This window comes from Coregonus clupeaformis, unplaced genomic scaffold (genome assembly GCF_020615455.1).
Source record: "Coregonus clupeaformis isolate EN_2021a unplaced genomic scaffold, ASM2061545v1 scaf0081, whole genome shotgun sequence".
Lineage (NCBI taxonomy): Eukaryota > Metazoa > Chordata > Actinopteri > Salmoniformes > Salmonidae > Coregonus > Coregonus clupeaformis.
Window position 1 is genome coordinate 379,581 of NW_025533536.1, and position 16,943 is coordinate 396,523.

Genomic DNA, 16,943 nt, shown 5'->3' on the forward strand with positions numbered 1-16,943 from the left:
TATGACAAATAGTTCAACAATTTTGCATGTAATGGCTTATGCAAGGAACTAATGCCTAGATGTTTTGAGGGGTAAGACTATTCAACAGAGAACCATCTACTATATTTTGATCAACATGACATGAGCAATTGAAAATGTGGAAAAAAGCTGACACTTGTACATTATCAATTGCAATATGTACAAAAGCAATTGCAATTTGTTCAAAGGAATAAGAAATTGCTTTAATGATGTGCACAAGTGACTAGATGATTTGGAATTTGTACAAGTAGTATCAAGAATTGCACTTTTGATCTAAGAAATGCACCAAAGCGACTGAGAAAAACTGTAATCAGTGATCACAGTCCAAATTTTGCTTAAGAATTCTAGACATATACTAAAATAAATTCTAGATACCAAACATATTGACCAAAAGAAACCATCAGAACGTGCCTCCGCAAATGTGTACGACTGATAAAATAAAAGGTTTTGCTTGTGTGTTAGTCACTCCGGGGCGCTAGGGGGCGCTGTGTTGAAAATAGAAGGTCGCACCACCTGACGGACGCGCGCATTTTGAATCAATGAAAAAAAGTGTATTTCCTGTTATAGTTAAGAGTTTGAAAACATTAGGGATGGAGGCTGATCCAAATAACAAAACATTGACAATTACAAGCACTACAGATGAAAGTGTATGTTTTACGGATGTGGAAACTGTTGCTAAAAGATGGATGATTGACTTCAGTTTTGTCAGTTTGTGTCGATTCTTCAAGGAGGGCAAATTCGAAGAATTCAATCAAACGATTTCGACGCTGGAAGGTAAGTAAGCGAGTTAAGGTCAATTTAGTTTCAATGGGCTAATGTAGCTAGCTATAACGGGTCTGTATCATTCTGTTTCAGCGATTATTGATAGCACACCCCATCTAAAAGCCGAACAGAAACAGAAAAAGCAGATATGTGGCTTCCTCGCACGGATAATGCACGGGAAACATTTAGGTAAGTTAGCTAGCTATATTTTAGTTTCGTTTTGTAGCCTTTCGTTTGTTGGCATTGCAGGTATCAGTATCAGCTTCATTGTCTTTTTAAGTTGAGATGATGGCTAGCTAGCTAAATTAACTAGCTAACTAGTACAATATCTCGTTGTGTTGTTTATGTAGACGTCCCCTTCGACAGAGACGAGCGGTTGTCGCCTCTGATGTCAGCTGTCGGTGTCTGGGCGTCTCAGAAAGAGACTGTGGCGAATGACACACTGTTCGAGCACGTCACCAATCTACTCTATGTTCAGGTGATTTGATTTGTTGGTTTCTGTACTCCACATTCCTTATGTGTGTCTACTGTCTGTCTACCTGTAGCAATGCATTATTATTATTATTATTATTGTCACACACTAACCAGACCAGAGGCCCTATCAAGCGTCTCGGAGCAGGAGTGATTTAGGGTCAGTTTTGCCTTGTAAATTCCAACGAAAAATGGTACATGTTACATGCTAGCTAGCATGAGGATGACCAGGGCAGTTTTCCAGGAAAACTGTGTAGTATCTAAAGTCTTCTCATTGTGGATAATGGTAGCATTTAGAGTACAGTGACATATCCCATCCCTGCATTGAGGTATGTTTTCCGACCCACATCTCGTGCCAGTCCACTGTGTCTTAATGTAACTAGGGTTGCCTTCCGACCCCAGTGCAGCTCTGTGTAAACAAGCGAAATGGTAGGGTTGGTATCGTCTGGTAACATGGACAAGCAAAACCTAATCCTAGATCAGCACTCCTATTCTGAGAGGAATACGGTACACACAAACTGTGGAAACCGGGCATGGATTTCTAGGTCTTGCCTTGCATTCTGTGTGTATAGCACTGATGAGCTGGCTGACTCGCTGGTCTTCCCTCCCAGAGTGTTGCTGTGTGCCTGGAGAAGGGGAACTGCACCATGGCTTCATCAGCTCTCAAATGGCTTGAGGAGGAGTGTGAAATCCCACGGGTAAGCAATGCTTCCACAGCACTTATGACTGGGACTTTAAATTGCCTGTCCAGTGTTTACAGATTTCCATGAAATATGATCTATAATTTAATTACAAAATGAGTGAAATCATTTTTATTATTAAGTACGTAAAAAATAAGCTTTTCTGTGTTAGAATGCTGTCGGCGTACCCCATCAGCAGAATGGTGTGGGCGTACCCCAACAAAATAATGGTGTGGGCGTACCCCAACAAAATAATGGCGTGGGCGTACCCCTACAACAGAATGGTGAGGGCGTACCCCAACAACAGAATGGTGTGGGCGTACCCCAACAACAGAATGGTGTGTGCGTACCCCAACAACAGAATGGTGTGTGCGTACCCCAACAACAGAATGGGGTGGGCGTACCCCAACAACAGAATGGGGTGGGCGTACCCCAACAACAGAATGGGGTGGGCGTACCCCAACAACAGAATGGGGTGGGCGTACCCCAACAACAGAATGGGGTGGGCGTACCCCAACAACAGAATGGGGTGGGCGTACCCCAACAACAGAATGGGGTGGGCGTACCCCAACAACAGAATGGGGTGGGCGTACCCCAACAACAGAATGGGGTGGGCGTACCCCAACAACAGAATGGGGTGGGCGTACCCCAACAACAGAATGGGGTGGGCGTATACCGGTCATTTAAAAATATGAACAGGAGTAGACCGCTGATTGGCCAGCTCACATCATTCTCTAGTCTGAGGAAAGGTATGTTTGAGATAAAAGTTTGAGGTGGGTTTTTTAAAACTGTTTTTTTTTTTCTCTCCAAATTTATGCTTTGGACACATACGATTTATAGGATGAGTCAACGACATTATTTGGGTATGAGTTAACACAATATTAACTGTTGAAAGTGACATTTTCACTGGACAGTTACTTTAACAGTAGCTCAATTGTTTCCCCTAGCCTGGTCCCAGATCTGTGTGTTTGCTCTTGCCAACTCCATTGATGTCATTGTCAAGCCATTTTGGAATGACAGCGAGTGACAGGTAGTTGGCATGATTGCACAAAACAGACTCAGCACTCGGGCTACATTTCCCTCCCTTCGTTTACAGAACTTGGGAATCAAGCTGTCATTGATCGTGAGTAAGAGGGACACGTACCACCCGTTCCTTCTCAACTTCAGCTGGAACCGACTGCTGGAGAACATACAGACCTTCCTGGATCGCTTCCTGGAGGAACACCCCTCGGACTTCCTGCTCCAGGTAGGGAACTGAACCAGTGACTAGACTTGGGCGGACTTCCTGCTCCAGGTAGGGAACTGAACCAGTGACTAGACTTGGGCGGACTTCCTGCTCCAGGCAGGGGACTGAACCAGTGACTATACTTGGGCGGACTTCCTGCTCCAGGTAGGGAACTGAACCAGTGACTAGACTTGGATATTGCTGCTAGTAAGATTGTACCTAAATCAACCATTTATCGGATCATCAAGAACTTCAAGGAGAGAGGTTCAATTGTTGTGAAGAAGGCGTCAGGGCACCCAAGAAAGTCCAGCAAGCGCCAGGACCGTCTCCTAAAGTTGTCTGGGTAGAGTCCAGTGTGTGTAAGAGAGTTAATGCAAAAAAAGCCATTTGATTAGCTATGTAGCAGTCTTGTTTAACTGTCTTATGGCTTGGGGGTAGAAGCTGGTCAGGGTCCTGTTTGTGTGTATCTCTGAACCTGTTTTTGTGTTTACTGGGAACACACCTCGGACTTCCTGCTCTAGGTAGGGTATTGGATCCAGTGACTGTCTGTCAAAAGGCACCCTATTCCCTCTACACTGAGTGTACAAAACATTAAGAACACTTTCCTAATATTGAGTTGCACCCCCCCCTTTTGCCCTCAGAACAGCCTCAATTCGTCGGGGCGTGGACTCTACAAGGTGTCTAAAGTGTTCCACAGGGATGCTGGCCCATGTTGACTCCAATGCTTCCCACAGTTGTGTCAAGATGGCTGGATGTCCTTTGGGTGGTGGACCATTCTTGACACACACGGGGAAACTGTTGAGTGTGAAAAACCCAGCAGCGTTGCAGTTCTTGACACACTCAAACCGATGCGCCTGGCACCTACTACCATACCCCGTTCAAAGGCACTTAAATATTTTGTCTTGCCCATTCACCCTCTGATTGGCACACATACACAATCCATGTCTCAGTGCTTAAAAATCCTTCTTTAACCTGTCTCCTCCCCTCCATCTACACTGATTTGTAGTGGATTTAACAGGTGACATCAATAAGGGATCGTAGCTTTCACCTGGTCAGTCAGTCATTGAAAGAGCAGGTGTTCCTAATGTTTTGACCAGAGCCTTATAAGAAACCACCATTTACAACATGGTTTCAGTGGATTTCCAGGAAGGGCTTTACTGTATCATGAACTATAATTAGAGACCTATTTAAAAGTTATACAATATCACAATAATCAAGTCATGTGGTAGACCAATGTTCATCCCGAATGGTACTCAGTTTCCGATATAGTCCCAAAGAGCTCTGGTCTAAAGTAGTGCACTATATAGGGAATAGGGTGCCATTCTCTGGTCTAAAGTAGTGCACTATATAGGGAATAGGGTGCCATTTCTCTGGTCTAAAGTAGTGCACTATATAGGGAATAGGGTGCCATTTCTCTGGTCTAAAGTAGTGCACTATATAGGGAATAGGGTGCCATTTCTCTGGTCTAAAGTAGTGCACTATATAGGAAATAGGGTGCCATTCTCTGGTCTAAAGTAGTGCACTATATAGGGAATAGGGTGCCATTTCTCTGGTCTAAAGTAGTGCACTATATAGGGACTAGGGTGCCATTCTCTGGTCTAAAGTAGTGCACTATATAGGGACTAGGGTGCCATTCTCTGGTCTAAAGTAGTGCACTATATAGGGAATAGGGTGCCATTCTCTGGTCTAAAGTAGTGCACTATAGGAGGTCTTCACTATATAGGGAATAGGGTGCCATTCTCTGGTCTAAAGTAGTGCACTATATAGGGAATAGGGTGCCATTCTCTGGTCTAAAGTAGTGCACTATATAGGGAATAGGGTGCCATTTCTCTGGTCTAAAGTAGTGCACTATATAGGGAATAGGGTGCCATTTCTCTGGTCTAAAGTAGTGCACTGTATAGGGAATAAGGTTCCATTTGGGAGCACACCAACACTGTTCACCATCGAACATGAATTATCCTAAGCCCCCCCTGTTGGCCCTCCGGGGTCGTTCTCCTGAAATAGGAAAGTTTGCCCTTCTACGTAATGAGATTATACATTTCCAATAAGCTACAACTGTTGTTAATGCGTGATAAGCACCCAGCAGGGCTGCTACGGTCACTGCACCATTATTCACAGGGTAGTTGGGGATGTTAATAACAGCGGCTAACGCTAACACGCTAACATGCCCTCTCAGTGACACACTGGATATGTCCCTAATGGCACCCGATTTCCTATATAGTTCACTACTTTTGACCAGGGCCTACAGTGGATCTGGTAGTTGTTACGAGTAAAAAGGCACTTTGTCCTCATTTTAAAATGACGCTAACAAGGAAATCCTTGGCACTTCTTCTCTGTAGCACCTGGTGGCATACCTTGCATGGAAACCATTCCTTATATAGCCTAGTACACCTTACGATAATCAATACCTCGCATGGAAACCATTCCCTATATAGCCTAGTACACCTTACGATGATCAATACCTTGCATAGAAACCATTTCCTATATAGCCTAGTACACCTTACGATAATCAATACTTTGAATGGAAACCATTCCCTATATAGCCTAGTACACCTTACGATGATCAATACTTTGAATGGAAACCATTCCCTATATAGCCTAGTACACCTTACGATGATCAATACTTGAATGGAAACCATTCCATATATAGCCTAGTACACTTTACGATGATACTCAAAATGCACTACATGCTACTAGCATCCTGTCCAGGGGGTGTACTGGTAAATCAAGCTGCCTCCAGGGGGCGTACTGGCGCATCAAGCTGCCTCCAGGGGGCGTACTGGCGCATCAAGCTGCCTCCAGGGGGCGTACTGGCGCATCAAGCTGCCTCCAGGGGGCGTACTGGCGCATCAAGCTGCCTCCAGGGGGCGTACTGGCGCATCAAGCTGCCTCCAGGGGGCGTACTGGCGCATCAAGCTGCCTCCAGGGGGCGTACTGGCGCATCAAGCTGCCTCCAGGGCGTACTGGCGCATCAAGCTGCCTCCAGGGGGCGTACTGGCGCATCAAGCTGCCTCCAGGGGGCGTACTGGCGCATCAAGCTGCCTCCAGGGGGCGTACTGCGACGCTTCAGGGGCGCATCAAGCTGCCTCCAGGGGGCGTACTGGCGCATCAAGCTGCCTCCAGGGGGCGTACTGGCGCATCAAGCTGCCTCCAGGGGGCGTACTGGCGCATCAAGCTGCCTCCAGGGGGCGTACTGGCACATCAAGCTGCCTCCAGGAGGTGTACTGGTACATCAAGCTGCCTCCAGGGGGCGTACTGATACATCAAACTGCCTCCAGGGGGCGTACTGATACATCAAGCTGCCTCCAGGGGGCGTACTGGCGCAAGAGATAGGCTGTTGTCCTATGGGTCGTTCTGGCTCGTACAAGGCTGACTGACTGACTTAGGGTGACTTTTAGTATGTAGCCCCTGTAACAGTGTGTTTATTCTGCTTGTCCCCCTTTATTCCATTAGGATGTAGCCCCTGTAACAGTGTGTTTATTCTGCTTGTCCCCCTTTATTCCATTAGGATGTAGCCCCTGTAACAGTGTGTTTATTCTGCTTGTCCCCCTTTATTCCATTAGGATGTAGCCCCTGTAACAGTGTGTTTATTCTGCTTGTCCCCCTTTATTCCATTAGGATGTAGCCCCTGTAACAGTGTGTTTATTCTGCTTGTCCCCCTTTATTCCATTAGGATGTAGCCCCTGTAACAGTGTGTTTATTCTGCTTGTCCCCCTTTATTCCATTAGGATGTAGCCCCTGTAACAGTGTGTTTATTCTGCTTGTCCCCCTTTATTTCAGGCAGCTACTAAGGTGGTCAAGGCAGGCCAGGAGAGAGGAACAGGGGAGGAGTCAGAGACTCAGGAGGCGTCATCTACTACCAGCCAATCTACTGAACACTCCAAAGAGTTAAGGACTGGTTCTACATGTCTTTTTAATCTACTATAATCTCACTATTATAGATCTATTAAAACATTGTTTTAACCCTGCATGCGTAATCACATTATTTGATTAGACTTTTTAATATTTGATTATACTTGAATTGAATGTAGAATATTTTGTATTGTCTTTATCACAACTGTGCATTCTGCATAATTCAGTCTTGTCGACCACGAGCATGAATCAAATAGAAAATGCACAACAGAAGCATTATGGGGAAAAATCTCAAACCCAGTCATGTTTTCAGTTCAGAAATGATCTTTTGAGGTGAAAATAATAATGTATGCTTATTTTCCTACCAGGAATCAGGAGACCAGTGTTCTTATGAGGTGAGTGTTGTAGTACGTTACCTGGAATGAACGAAGGACCGACCTTGTAAATGAACGTTTTAGCTGATGGAGAGGAGTTGCATTCGGAAAGTATTCAGACCCCTTCACTTTTTACGTCACAGCCTTATTCTAAAATTGATTTTAAATGAATTGTTTTCCCTCATCAATCTACACACAATACCCCATAATGACAAAGCAAAAACAGGTTTTTAGAAATGTTTGGCAAATGTATTAAAAATAATACATAAGTATTCAGACCCTTTGCTATGAGACTTGAAAATGAGCTCAGGTGCATCCTGTTTCCATTGATCATCCTTGAGATTGTTTCTACAACTTGATTGGAGTCCACCTGTGGTAAATTCACTTGATTGGACATGATTTGGAAAGGCACACACCTGTCTATATAAGGTCCCACAGTTGCCAGTGCATGTCAGAGCAAAAAACAGAAGGGCCTTGGTCAGGGAGGTGACCAAGATCCCAATGGTCACTCTGACAGAGTTCCAGAGTTCCTCTGTGGAGATGGGAGAACCTTCCAGAAGGACAACCATCTCTGCAGCGCTCCACCAATCAGGCCTTTATGGTAGTGGCCAGACGGAAGCCACTCCTCAGTAAAAGGCACATGACAGCCGCTTGGAGTTTTGCCAAAAGGCATCTAAAGATTCTCTGGTCTGATAAAACCAAGATTGAACTCTTTGGCCTGAATGCCAAGCGTCACGTCTGGAGGAAACCTGGCACTATCCCTACGGTGAAGCATGGTGGTGTCTCATCACGCTGTGGGGATGTTTTTCAGCGGCAGGGACTGGGAGACTAGTCAGGATTGAGGGAAAGATGAATGGAGCAAAGTACAGAGAGATCCTTGATGAAAACCTGCTCCAGAGCACTCAGGACCTCAGACTGGGGCGAAGGTTCACCTTCCAACAGGACAAAGACCCTAAGCACACAGCCAAGACAACGCAGGAGTGGCTTCGGGACAAGTCTCTGAATGTCCTTGAGTCGCCCAGCCAGAGCCCGGACTTGAACCCGATCGAACATCTCTGGAGAGACCTGAAAATAGCTGTGCGGCGACGCTCCCCATCCAACCTGACAGAGCTTGAGAGGATCTGCAGAGAAGAATGGGAGAAACTCCCCAAATACAGGTGTGCCAAGCTAGTAGCGTCATACCCAAGAAGACTCGAGGCTGTAATCGCTGCCAAAGGTGCTTCAACAAAGTACTGAGTAAAGGGTCTGATTACTTGTGTAAATGTGATTTTTCCAGTTTTTAATTTTTTATAAATTAAAAATTTGCTAAAATTTCTAAACCTGTTTTTGCCTTGTCATTATGGGGTATTGTGTGTGTATATAATGAGAGGGGGGGGGGACAATGTAATCCATTTTAGAATAAGGCTGTTACGTAACAACATAATGTGGAAAAAGTCAAGGGGTCTGAATACTTTCCGAATGCACTGTATTTGGCTTAAACTTTTTGACTTGACAGTGAGCATGCATCCCAAATGGCACCCTACTCCTTATATAGAACACTACTTTTGATCAGGGTCCAATAGGGCTCTGGTCAAAAGCTGTGCACTATATAGGGAATAGGGTGCCATTCTCTGGTCTAAAGTAGTGCACTATATAGGGAATAGGGTGCCATTCTCTGGTCTAAAGTAGTGCACTATATAGGGAATAGGGTGCCATTCTCTGGTCTAAAGTAGTGCACTATATAGGGAATAGGGTGCCATTTGGGATGCAGACAAACTAAGCACTCGTCCTCAAGTCAATCCACATGTTAGTCTGCTTCTGGGGCCTCATTTATAACTGTTGTGTCATTTGCTGTTTCTGAAAAGACTGTGCACGCACAAAAAGATTGATTAACGTGGTGCACGCCATACATACGCATGTTTCCTGTTATAAATCAGACCTGTCATAAAACTATGCGCGCGTGAACGAGCATTTTAACTCCGCCTGAAAAACACCCAATCATTCACCTTTTATGGTGACAATAACGCCCTTATTTGCTGTGTACTTTGGAAGTATTGGAATTAAAGGAAATAACAGTGGCGAACTTCATCCGATTTATTTTTGAAGGTGTTGGCAGAATGTTTTCTTTTGCAGTGACATTTGCTGTATTTGAAAGACAAAAACAACTGCAAATTGTTGTAAACAGATCGTTTGAATTCAATAAGGTTTTGCTTTTACTTTCTCCCGAAGCTAAATACAGTGAGGGGGAAAAAAGTATTTGATCCCCTGCTGATTTTGTACGTTTGCCCACTGACAAAGACATGATCAGTTTATAATTTTAATGGTAGGTTTATTTGAACAGTGAGAGACACAGAATAACAACAAAAAAATCCAGAAAAACGCATGTCAAAAATGTTATAAATTGATTTGCATTTTAATGAGGGAAATAAGTATTTGACCCCTCTGCAAAACATGACTTAGTACTTGGTGGCAAAACCCTTGTTGGCAATCACAGAGGTCAGACGTTTCTTGTAGTTGGCCACCAGGTTTGCACACATCTCAGGAGGGATTTTGTCCCACTCCTCTTTGCAGATCTTCTCCAAGTCATTAAGGTTTCGAGGCTGACGTTTGGCAACTTAAACCTTCAGCTCCCTCCACCGATTTTCTATGGGATTAAGGTCTGGAGACTGGCTAGGCCACTCCAGGACCTTAATGTGCTTCTTCTTGAGCCACTCCTTTGTTGCTTTGGCCGTGTGTTTTGGGTCATTGTCATGCTGGAATACCCATCCATGACCCATTTTCAATGCCCTGGCTGAGGGAAGGAGGTTCTCACCCAAGATTTGACGGTACATGGCCCCGTCCATCGTCCCTTTGATGCGGTGAAGTTGTCCTGTCCCCTTAGCAGAAAAACACCCCCAAAGCATAATGTTTCCACCTCCATGTTTGACGGTGGGGATGGTGTTCTTGGGGTCATAGGCAGCATTCCTCCTCCTCCAAACACGGCGAGTTGAGTTGATGCCAAAGAGCTCGATTTTGGTCTCATCCGACCACAACACTTTCACCCAGTTCTCCTCTGAATCATCCAGATGTTCATTGGCAAACTTCAGACGGGCCTGTATATGTGCTTTCTTGAGCAGGGGGACCTTGCGGGCACTGCAGGATTTCAGTACTTCACGGCGTAGTGTGTTACCAATTGTTTTCTTGGTGACTATGGTCCCAGCTGTCTTGAGATCATTAACAAGATCCTCCTGTGTAGTTCTGGGCTGATTCATCACCGTTCTCATGATCATTGCAACTCCACGAGGTGAGATCTTGCATGGAGCCCCAGGCCGAAGGAGATTGACAGTTATTTTGTGTTTCTTCCATTTGCGAATAATCGCACCAACTGTTGTCACCTTCTCACCAAGCTGCTTGGCGATGGTCTTGTAGCCCATTCCAGCCTTGTGTAGGTCTACAATCTTGTCCCTGACATCCTTGGAGAGCTCTTTGGTCTTGGCCATGGTGGAGAGTTTGGAATCTGATTGATTGCTTCTGTGGACAGGTGTCTTTTATACAGGTAACAAGCTAAGATTAGGAGCACTCCCTTTAAGAGTGTGCTCCTAATCTCAGCTTGTTACCTGTATAAAAGACACCTGGGAGCCAAAAATATTTCTGATTGAGAGGGGGTCAAATACTTATTTCCCTCATTAACATGCAAATCAATTTATAACATTTTTGACATGTACATGTCCAGGCCCGTCTGAAGTTTGCTAGAGTGCATTTGGATGATCCAGAAGAGGATTGGGAGAATGTCATATGGTCAGATGAAACCAAAATAGAACTTTTTGGTAAAAACTCAACTCGTCGTGTTTGGAGGACAAAGAATGCTGAGTTGCATCCAAAGAACACCATACCTACTGTGAAGCATGGGGGTGGAAACATCATGCTTTGGGGCTGTTTTTCTGCAAAGGGACCAGGACGACTGATCGTGTAAAGGAAAGAATGAATGGGGCCATGTATCGTGAGATTTTGAGTGAACCTCCTTCCATCAGCAAGGGCATTGAAGATGAAACGTGGCTGGGTCTTTCAGCATGACAATGATCCCAAACACACCGCCCGGGCAACGAAGGAGTGGCTTCGTAGAAGCATTTCAAGGTCCTGGAGTGGCCTAGCCAGTCTCCAGATCTCAACCCCATAGAAAATCTTTGGAGGGAGTTGAAAGTCTGTGTTGCCCAGCGACAGCCCCCAAAACATCACTGCTCTAGAGGGAGATCTGCATGGAGGAATGGGCCAAAATACCAGCAACAGTGTGTGAAAACCTTGTGAAGACTTACAGAAAACGTTTGACCTGTGTCATTGCCAACAAAGGGTATATATCAAAGTATTGAGAAACTTTTGTTATTGACCAAATACTTATTTTCCACCATAATTTGCAAATAAATTCATTAAAAATCCTACAATGTGATTTTCTGGATTTTTTTTCTCATTTTGTCTGTCATAGTTGACGTGTACCTATGATGAAAATTACAGGCCTCTCTCATCTTTTTAAGTGGGAGAACTTGCACAATTGGTGGCTGACTAAATAATTTTTTTCCCCACTGTAGCTGTGGGCCCTGGTCAAAAGTAGGAAATAAGGTGTAATTTGGGAAGCAACATTGTCTCATGATATATTGCGTATTTCCTCAGACCCAAGAAGAAGCTGCTATCAACAAGGAATATCCAGCCCTGGCAACCAGTGTCTGGCAAGAAGCCTGCACTCACTTTAATGAGAAAAAGGGGTATGGTGTACATTTTTACATTTTTTTTAGTCATTTAGCAGACGCTTTTATCCAGAGCGACTTACAGTTAGTGAGTGCAAACATTTTCATACTGTACCACTCTCTCTGTCTCTCTCTCTCTCTGCCAGTATGTACAGTATATTTAAGATCTTGGGTGATTTTAATGATCTTTGTTCTGTCACAGTAATTCTCCATTGCTCTTGAGAAAGAACATGGTTATAATGCCAAGTGGAAGAACCAGCTACATGTTGTCCATGTAAAACGTACCCTCTCTCTCATGCTGTTTGTCCATGTAAAGTTGGGTGTAAATGCTCATGTTCTATAATAGTTATGACTGAAAACACAATGTATAATTACTATCTATCCAGATGTAATGTACAGTACCAGTCAAAGTTTGGACACACCTACACAAAACTATGAAATAACACATATGGAATCATGTAGTAAACAAAAAGTGTGAAACAAATCAGAATGTATTTTAGATTCTTCAAAGTAGCCACCCTTTTGCCTTGATGACAGCTTTGCACACTCTTGGCATTCTCTCAACCAGCTTCACCTGGAATGATTTTCCAACAGTCTTGAAGGAGTTCCCACATATGCTGAGCACTTGTTGGCTGCTTTTCCTTCACTCTGCGGTCCGACTCATCCCAAACCATCTCAATTGGGTTGAGGTCGGGGGATTGTGGGAGGCCAGGTCATCTGATGCAGCACTCCATCACTCTCCTTATTGGTCAAATAGCCCTTACACAGCCTGGAGGTGTGTTGGGTCATTGTCCTGTTGAAAAACAAATGATAGTCCCACTAAGCCCAAACCAGATGGAATGGCGTATCACTGCAGAATGCTGGGGTAGCCAGCATGGCCAAGTCTCCTCTGAACAGTTGATGTTGAGATGTCTTTTACTTGAACTATGTGAAGCATTTATTTGGGCTGCAATTTCTGAGGCTGGTAACTCTCTAATGAACTTATCCTCTGCAGCAGAGGTAACTCTGGGTCTTCCATTCCTGTGGTGGTCCTCATGAGAGCCAGTTTCATCATAGCGCTTGATGGTTTTTGCGACTGCTCTTGAAGAAACTTTCAAAGTTCTTGAAATGTTCCGTATTGACTGACCTTCATGTCTTAAAGTAATGATGGACTGTGGTTTCTCTTTGCTTATTTGAGCTGTTCTTGCCATAATATGGATTTGGTCTTTTACCAAATAGGGCTATCTTCTGTATACCCCCCCCCCCCTACCTTGTCACAACACAACTGATTGGCTCAAATGCATTAAGAAGGAAAGAAATTCCACAAATTAACATTTTAAATGGCCTACCTGTTAATTCAAATGCATTCCAGGTGACTACCTCATGAAGCTGGTTGAGAGAATGCCAAGAGTGTGCAAAGCTGTCATCAAGGCAAAGGGTGGGTACTTTGAAGAATCTCAAATATAAAATATATTTTGATTTGTTTAACACTTTTTTTGGTTACTACATGATTCCATATGTGTTATTTCTTCATAGTTTTGATGTCTTCACTATTATTCTACAATGTAGACGTATGGATGGACCCAAAATAACAAAGTTAAATAAATAAACCATACAAATGAAAGTTGACTGTCTGTCATGCTGTTTGCAGTGTCGACGAGGTTGACCTACCGAAGAGCCTCCTCTGAGACGGCCCTGAACTCCACGACTCTTAGCACTACAAACAGGAAGACTCATGGGGTAGGTCAACTAGCACACCGTTTCCCTGATGGGGGCACAACTTGGTCATTAACCAATTTTAAATGTTCCAGAAATAAAGTTTATATTTATGGTTCTGATGGCGTACAACAGTTTAATTAAGGCATTTATACGGTATATTCTTCAAATATCAATGGCTGTTGTTAATTGAAAGGTCCAAAATGGATGTACTAACCCCAGATTGCCCCTTTTTTTTTTTTATGTGAACCCTACTGCTTTTTGTGAAGAAGTGGCCGTGGGATCTAGACAGGGCGCTGAAGGTGGGAGTGAAGCATCACGGGGAGGGGAAGTGGTCACGCATCCTCCTGGAACACGACTTCCAGGGTCGCACAGGGGTTCAACTCAAAGACCGCTGGAGGATCCTCAAGAAGGCGCATAAAGTCAACACAGAGTAAGGCTGTGTCCCACATGGAACCCTATTCCCTAAGAAGTGCATTATGGGACCTCTGTATAGGGAACAGGGTGCCATGTGGGACGTGGCTTTGGCCTAAGTCTGTTCGTGGACTCAGGGGTTTATATACCGTACTATTGACTTGCCTAGTTGATTAAATAGGGTTATTGTTCAATCCCCGTGGTTCTCTCCAAGCTCTAGTTTGAAACTACAGTATTGATTCAATCCGATGGAGCGGTAGTATGCCGGGTTTACCATGAAATTACATCTCCATGAACACCAGAACGTTGCATTTAAAAGCTGCATTGCCTACAACCCGCAAACAGATTGAACAGGCAGGTTGTTGCTACCAGTAACCAGCAGAGGGAGCTATATATCCTTCTGTGGACAAGAGCAGCTGAACTTGTATATTCATATTTTTACAAAACTATTTATCCTTTTATATAACTTATCAATGGCTTCTAGCTATCAATGGCTTCTAGCTGTCAATGGCTAAAGGAACCATCTGAACAAAATGTTCAATAGAAAAGAGAAATCCATAACATTGATGTCATTCACTGTTATTTCTTTTGTATATTTCATTTAGTGTGTTTTTTTATTTCTGCAATATCAAGTGACAATACGAAAGCATCATTGTGTATAGGAAAGTAGTCAAATCTCTCATTTTGGATTGTTGTATCCTTTTTCTATGTACTGACAAGTGTTCTTAGAACATTCTGTTAAATAAAGATAACTTTGATTTGGTGTTGGGTTTTGGTATGAATATAGCTTGCTGAGGCTGAAACGTCACACTATTCCCTACATAGTGCACTACTTTTGACCAGAGCGCAAAGGGTCCTATTCTCACCTGGCCAGCCTTCCTAAAAACCTGTCTCGTTCACTAGAACCACTGTGAGAAGCCTGGGTTTCCGAAGGCTTTCTAGACGGCTTGCAACAAAAACCGACGTGTGTGTGTGTGTGTGCAGCTATGGGGCAAAACATTGTTGACAACAGGTAAACTATATTTAGTCTCCAAATGTTTATTGAAAACAAATACATTTGCACATTGACCACATTGTTACATTTGTTGGTTAGCTAGCTAGCGGATTGGTGCCATATTAGCATTGAGATTAAATCAGTCAAAACATGACATGGTATCAAGAACAAACTAGATGGTAACTTTACATGAAGTAAAGTTGTGGAGCTTGCTTTAGCTCTTCAGTATTTTGTGGTAATAGAAGTTTTAAAAGTTTTACTTTGCTATTTAAAGCAAAGACCGTTACATATAATTAAGTTAAATAATTGGTCTGATTACTTTAATGTACTACTATATTAACCTTATTACTTTGGTTTGTGGGGCAGTTAGATCACACATTTCATCAGAAATAACTACACTTTTATCCATTATCATACTAGAATACTGTAATAGACTATAGAAGACAAGGAGGAATTGTTTTAAATAAATAAAAATCAATGTATTTGGATGAAGTCCTCTCTGTGCTAGAGGGGGATCAGTGGGAAGAGGGGGAAGCCCTTCCTTCTGAGCATTTCCACCCCCCCAGGGGGGACACAAGTTAACTGAACATAGCCAACATAAGGCCCTATGAAAGCCATTGAATAATTTTGCCTGATTCAGTTTTTTCCCAAATTCTGTTTTCTCCTTTTAGTTTTTCCAGGTTATTTTCATTATTTTTAGGTTTTCGCTCAAAAAAATCACACTTCTAAAATAAAAACATGTGATGTTCTATAGGAGACGTTTTTATTGTTGTGTGTAGTTGCCCTTTAATGCAAGTGTCCACCAGCAGGAGACCCTTGTACGGTTAGCAATGTTTCTGTAGGGCTCGTGATTGCATAGTTCGCAAAACAAATGGCCATTGGATTGATGCAAATAATAATTATATCATTCTGCCAGGTAGGCATAGGCTACTTTGTAGTTAACATTTAATTGAGAAGGTTTTTGGGAAAGCCTTTCCATCTACCGGAAGGCGGTTATCATTAGCATCATCGCTAACGGCTACACAAAGTGGTAGACACACACAGACGGGCATTCCTGTGCTGTTTCAGAAAATTGCAGGAAAATAGGAATCACTGATGCTGACTGACTGAACTGAACAGGCTACATAACTCATTTGAATTAAAATGTCTAAACTACAGTTTGTTGCGTGTGAAAACTGAAACCTTGCTATAGTCGTAATCGTACACCTAAATTGTCAGTTGATACTCATGGTCGGAAAAAACTGAAGGGTTTTATTATGCCTAAGTAGATGTTGGCAAAATACCAAAAAGTTACAGATTAGGAGCAGCGTGGGAGACAAGTTTGGTATTTTATTAGGATCCCCATTAGCTTTTGCAAAAGCAGCAACTACTCTTCCTGGGGTCCACACAAAACATGAAACATGACATAATACAGAACATTAATAGACAAGAACAGCTCAAGGACAGAACTATATCAATTAAAAAATTAATTAAAAAAGGCATACGTAGCCTACATATCAATACCAATACATAAACTATCTAGGTCAAATAGGGGAGAGGCGTTGCTTTATCTGTTTTTTTAAACCAGGTTTGCTGTTTATTTGAGCAGTATTTCCCAACCCTGATCTGTACTTCTCCACAAATTTGTCCCTGACCTGTTTGGAGAGCTCCTTGGTCTTCATGATGCCGCTTGCTTGGTGGTGCCCCTTGCTTAGTGGTGTTGCAGACTCTGGGGCCATTCAAAATAGGTGTATATATACTGAGATTATGTGACACTTAGAT

General features: G+C 43.3%; 1 protein-coding gene across 3 annotated transcripts; it reads left to right on the forward strand.

The window, feature by feature from the left end:
- The first annotated feature begins 550 nt into the window (after window positions 1–550).
- On the forward strand, window positions 551–14,951 carry terf1 (telomeric repeat binding factor (NIMA-interacting) 1). 3 transcript variants are annotated; one of them, XM_041869137.2, is made up of 11 exons: window positions 551–792; window positions 874–969; window positions 1,131–1,258; window positions 1,863–1,949; window positions 3,028–3,177; window positions 6,937–7,043; window positions 7,377–7,403; window positions 12,006–12,097; window positions 13,431–13,496; window positions 13,710–13,798; window positions 14,047–14,951. In XM_041869137.2, the coding sequence occupies exons 1-11, from the start codon at window positions 558–560 to the stop codon at window positions 14,209–14,211; spliced, it is 1,242 nt and encodes a 413-aa protein (XP_041725071.1). In that variant the 5' UTR covers window positions 551–557; the 3' UTR covers window positions 14,212–14,951. The 3 variants fall into 3 exon arrangements, with proteins under 3 accessions (XP_041725071.1, XP_041725070.1, XP_041725072.1); XM_041869136.2 differs by having other exon boundaries at window positions 552–792; window positions 14,044–14,951; XM_041869138.2 differs by lacking the exon at window positions 13,431–13,496 and having other exon boundaries at window positions 553–792; window positions 14,044–14,951.
- The last annotated feature ends 1,992 nt before the right edge of the window (window positions 14,952–16,943 follow it).

Coding starts and splice junctions, on each gene's coding strand:
- terf1 (XM_041869136.2), top strand. CDS start 558: ATGAAAAAAAGTGTATTTCCTGTTATAGTTAAGAGTTTGAAAACATTA. Junction 793..873: donor AACGATTTCGACGCTGGAAG/GTAAGTAAGCGA, acceptor ATTCTGTTTCAG/CGATTATTGATAGCACACCC. Junction 12,098..13,430: donor CACTTTAATGAGAAAAAGGG/GTATGGTGTACA, acceptor AATGCATTCCAG/GTGACTACCTCATGAAGCTG.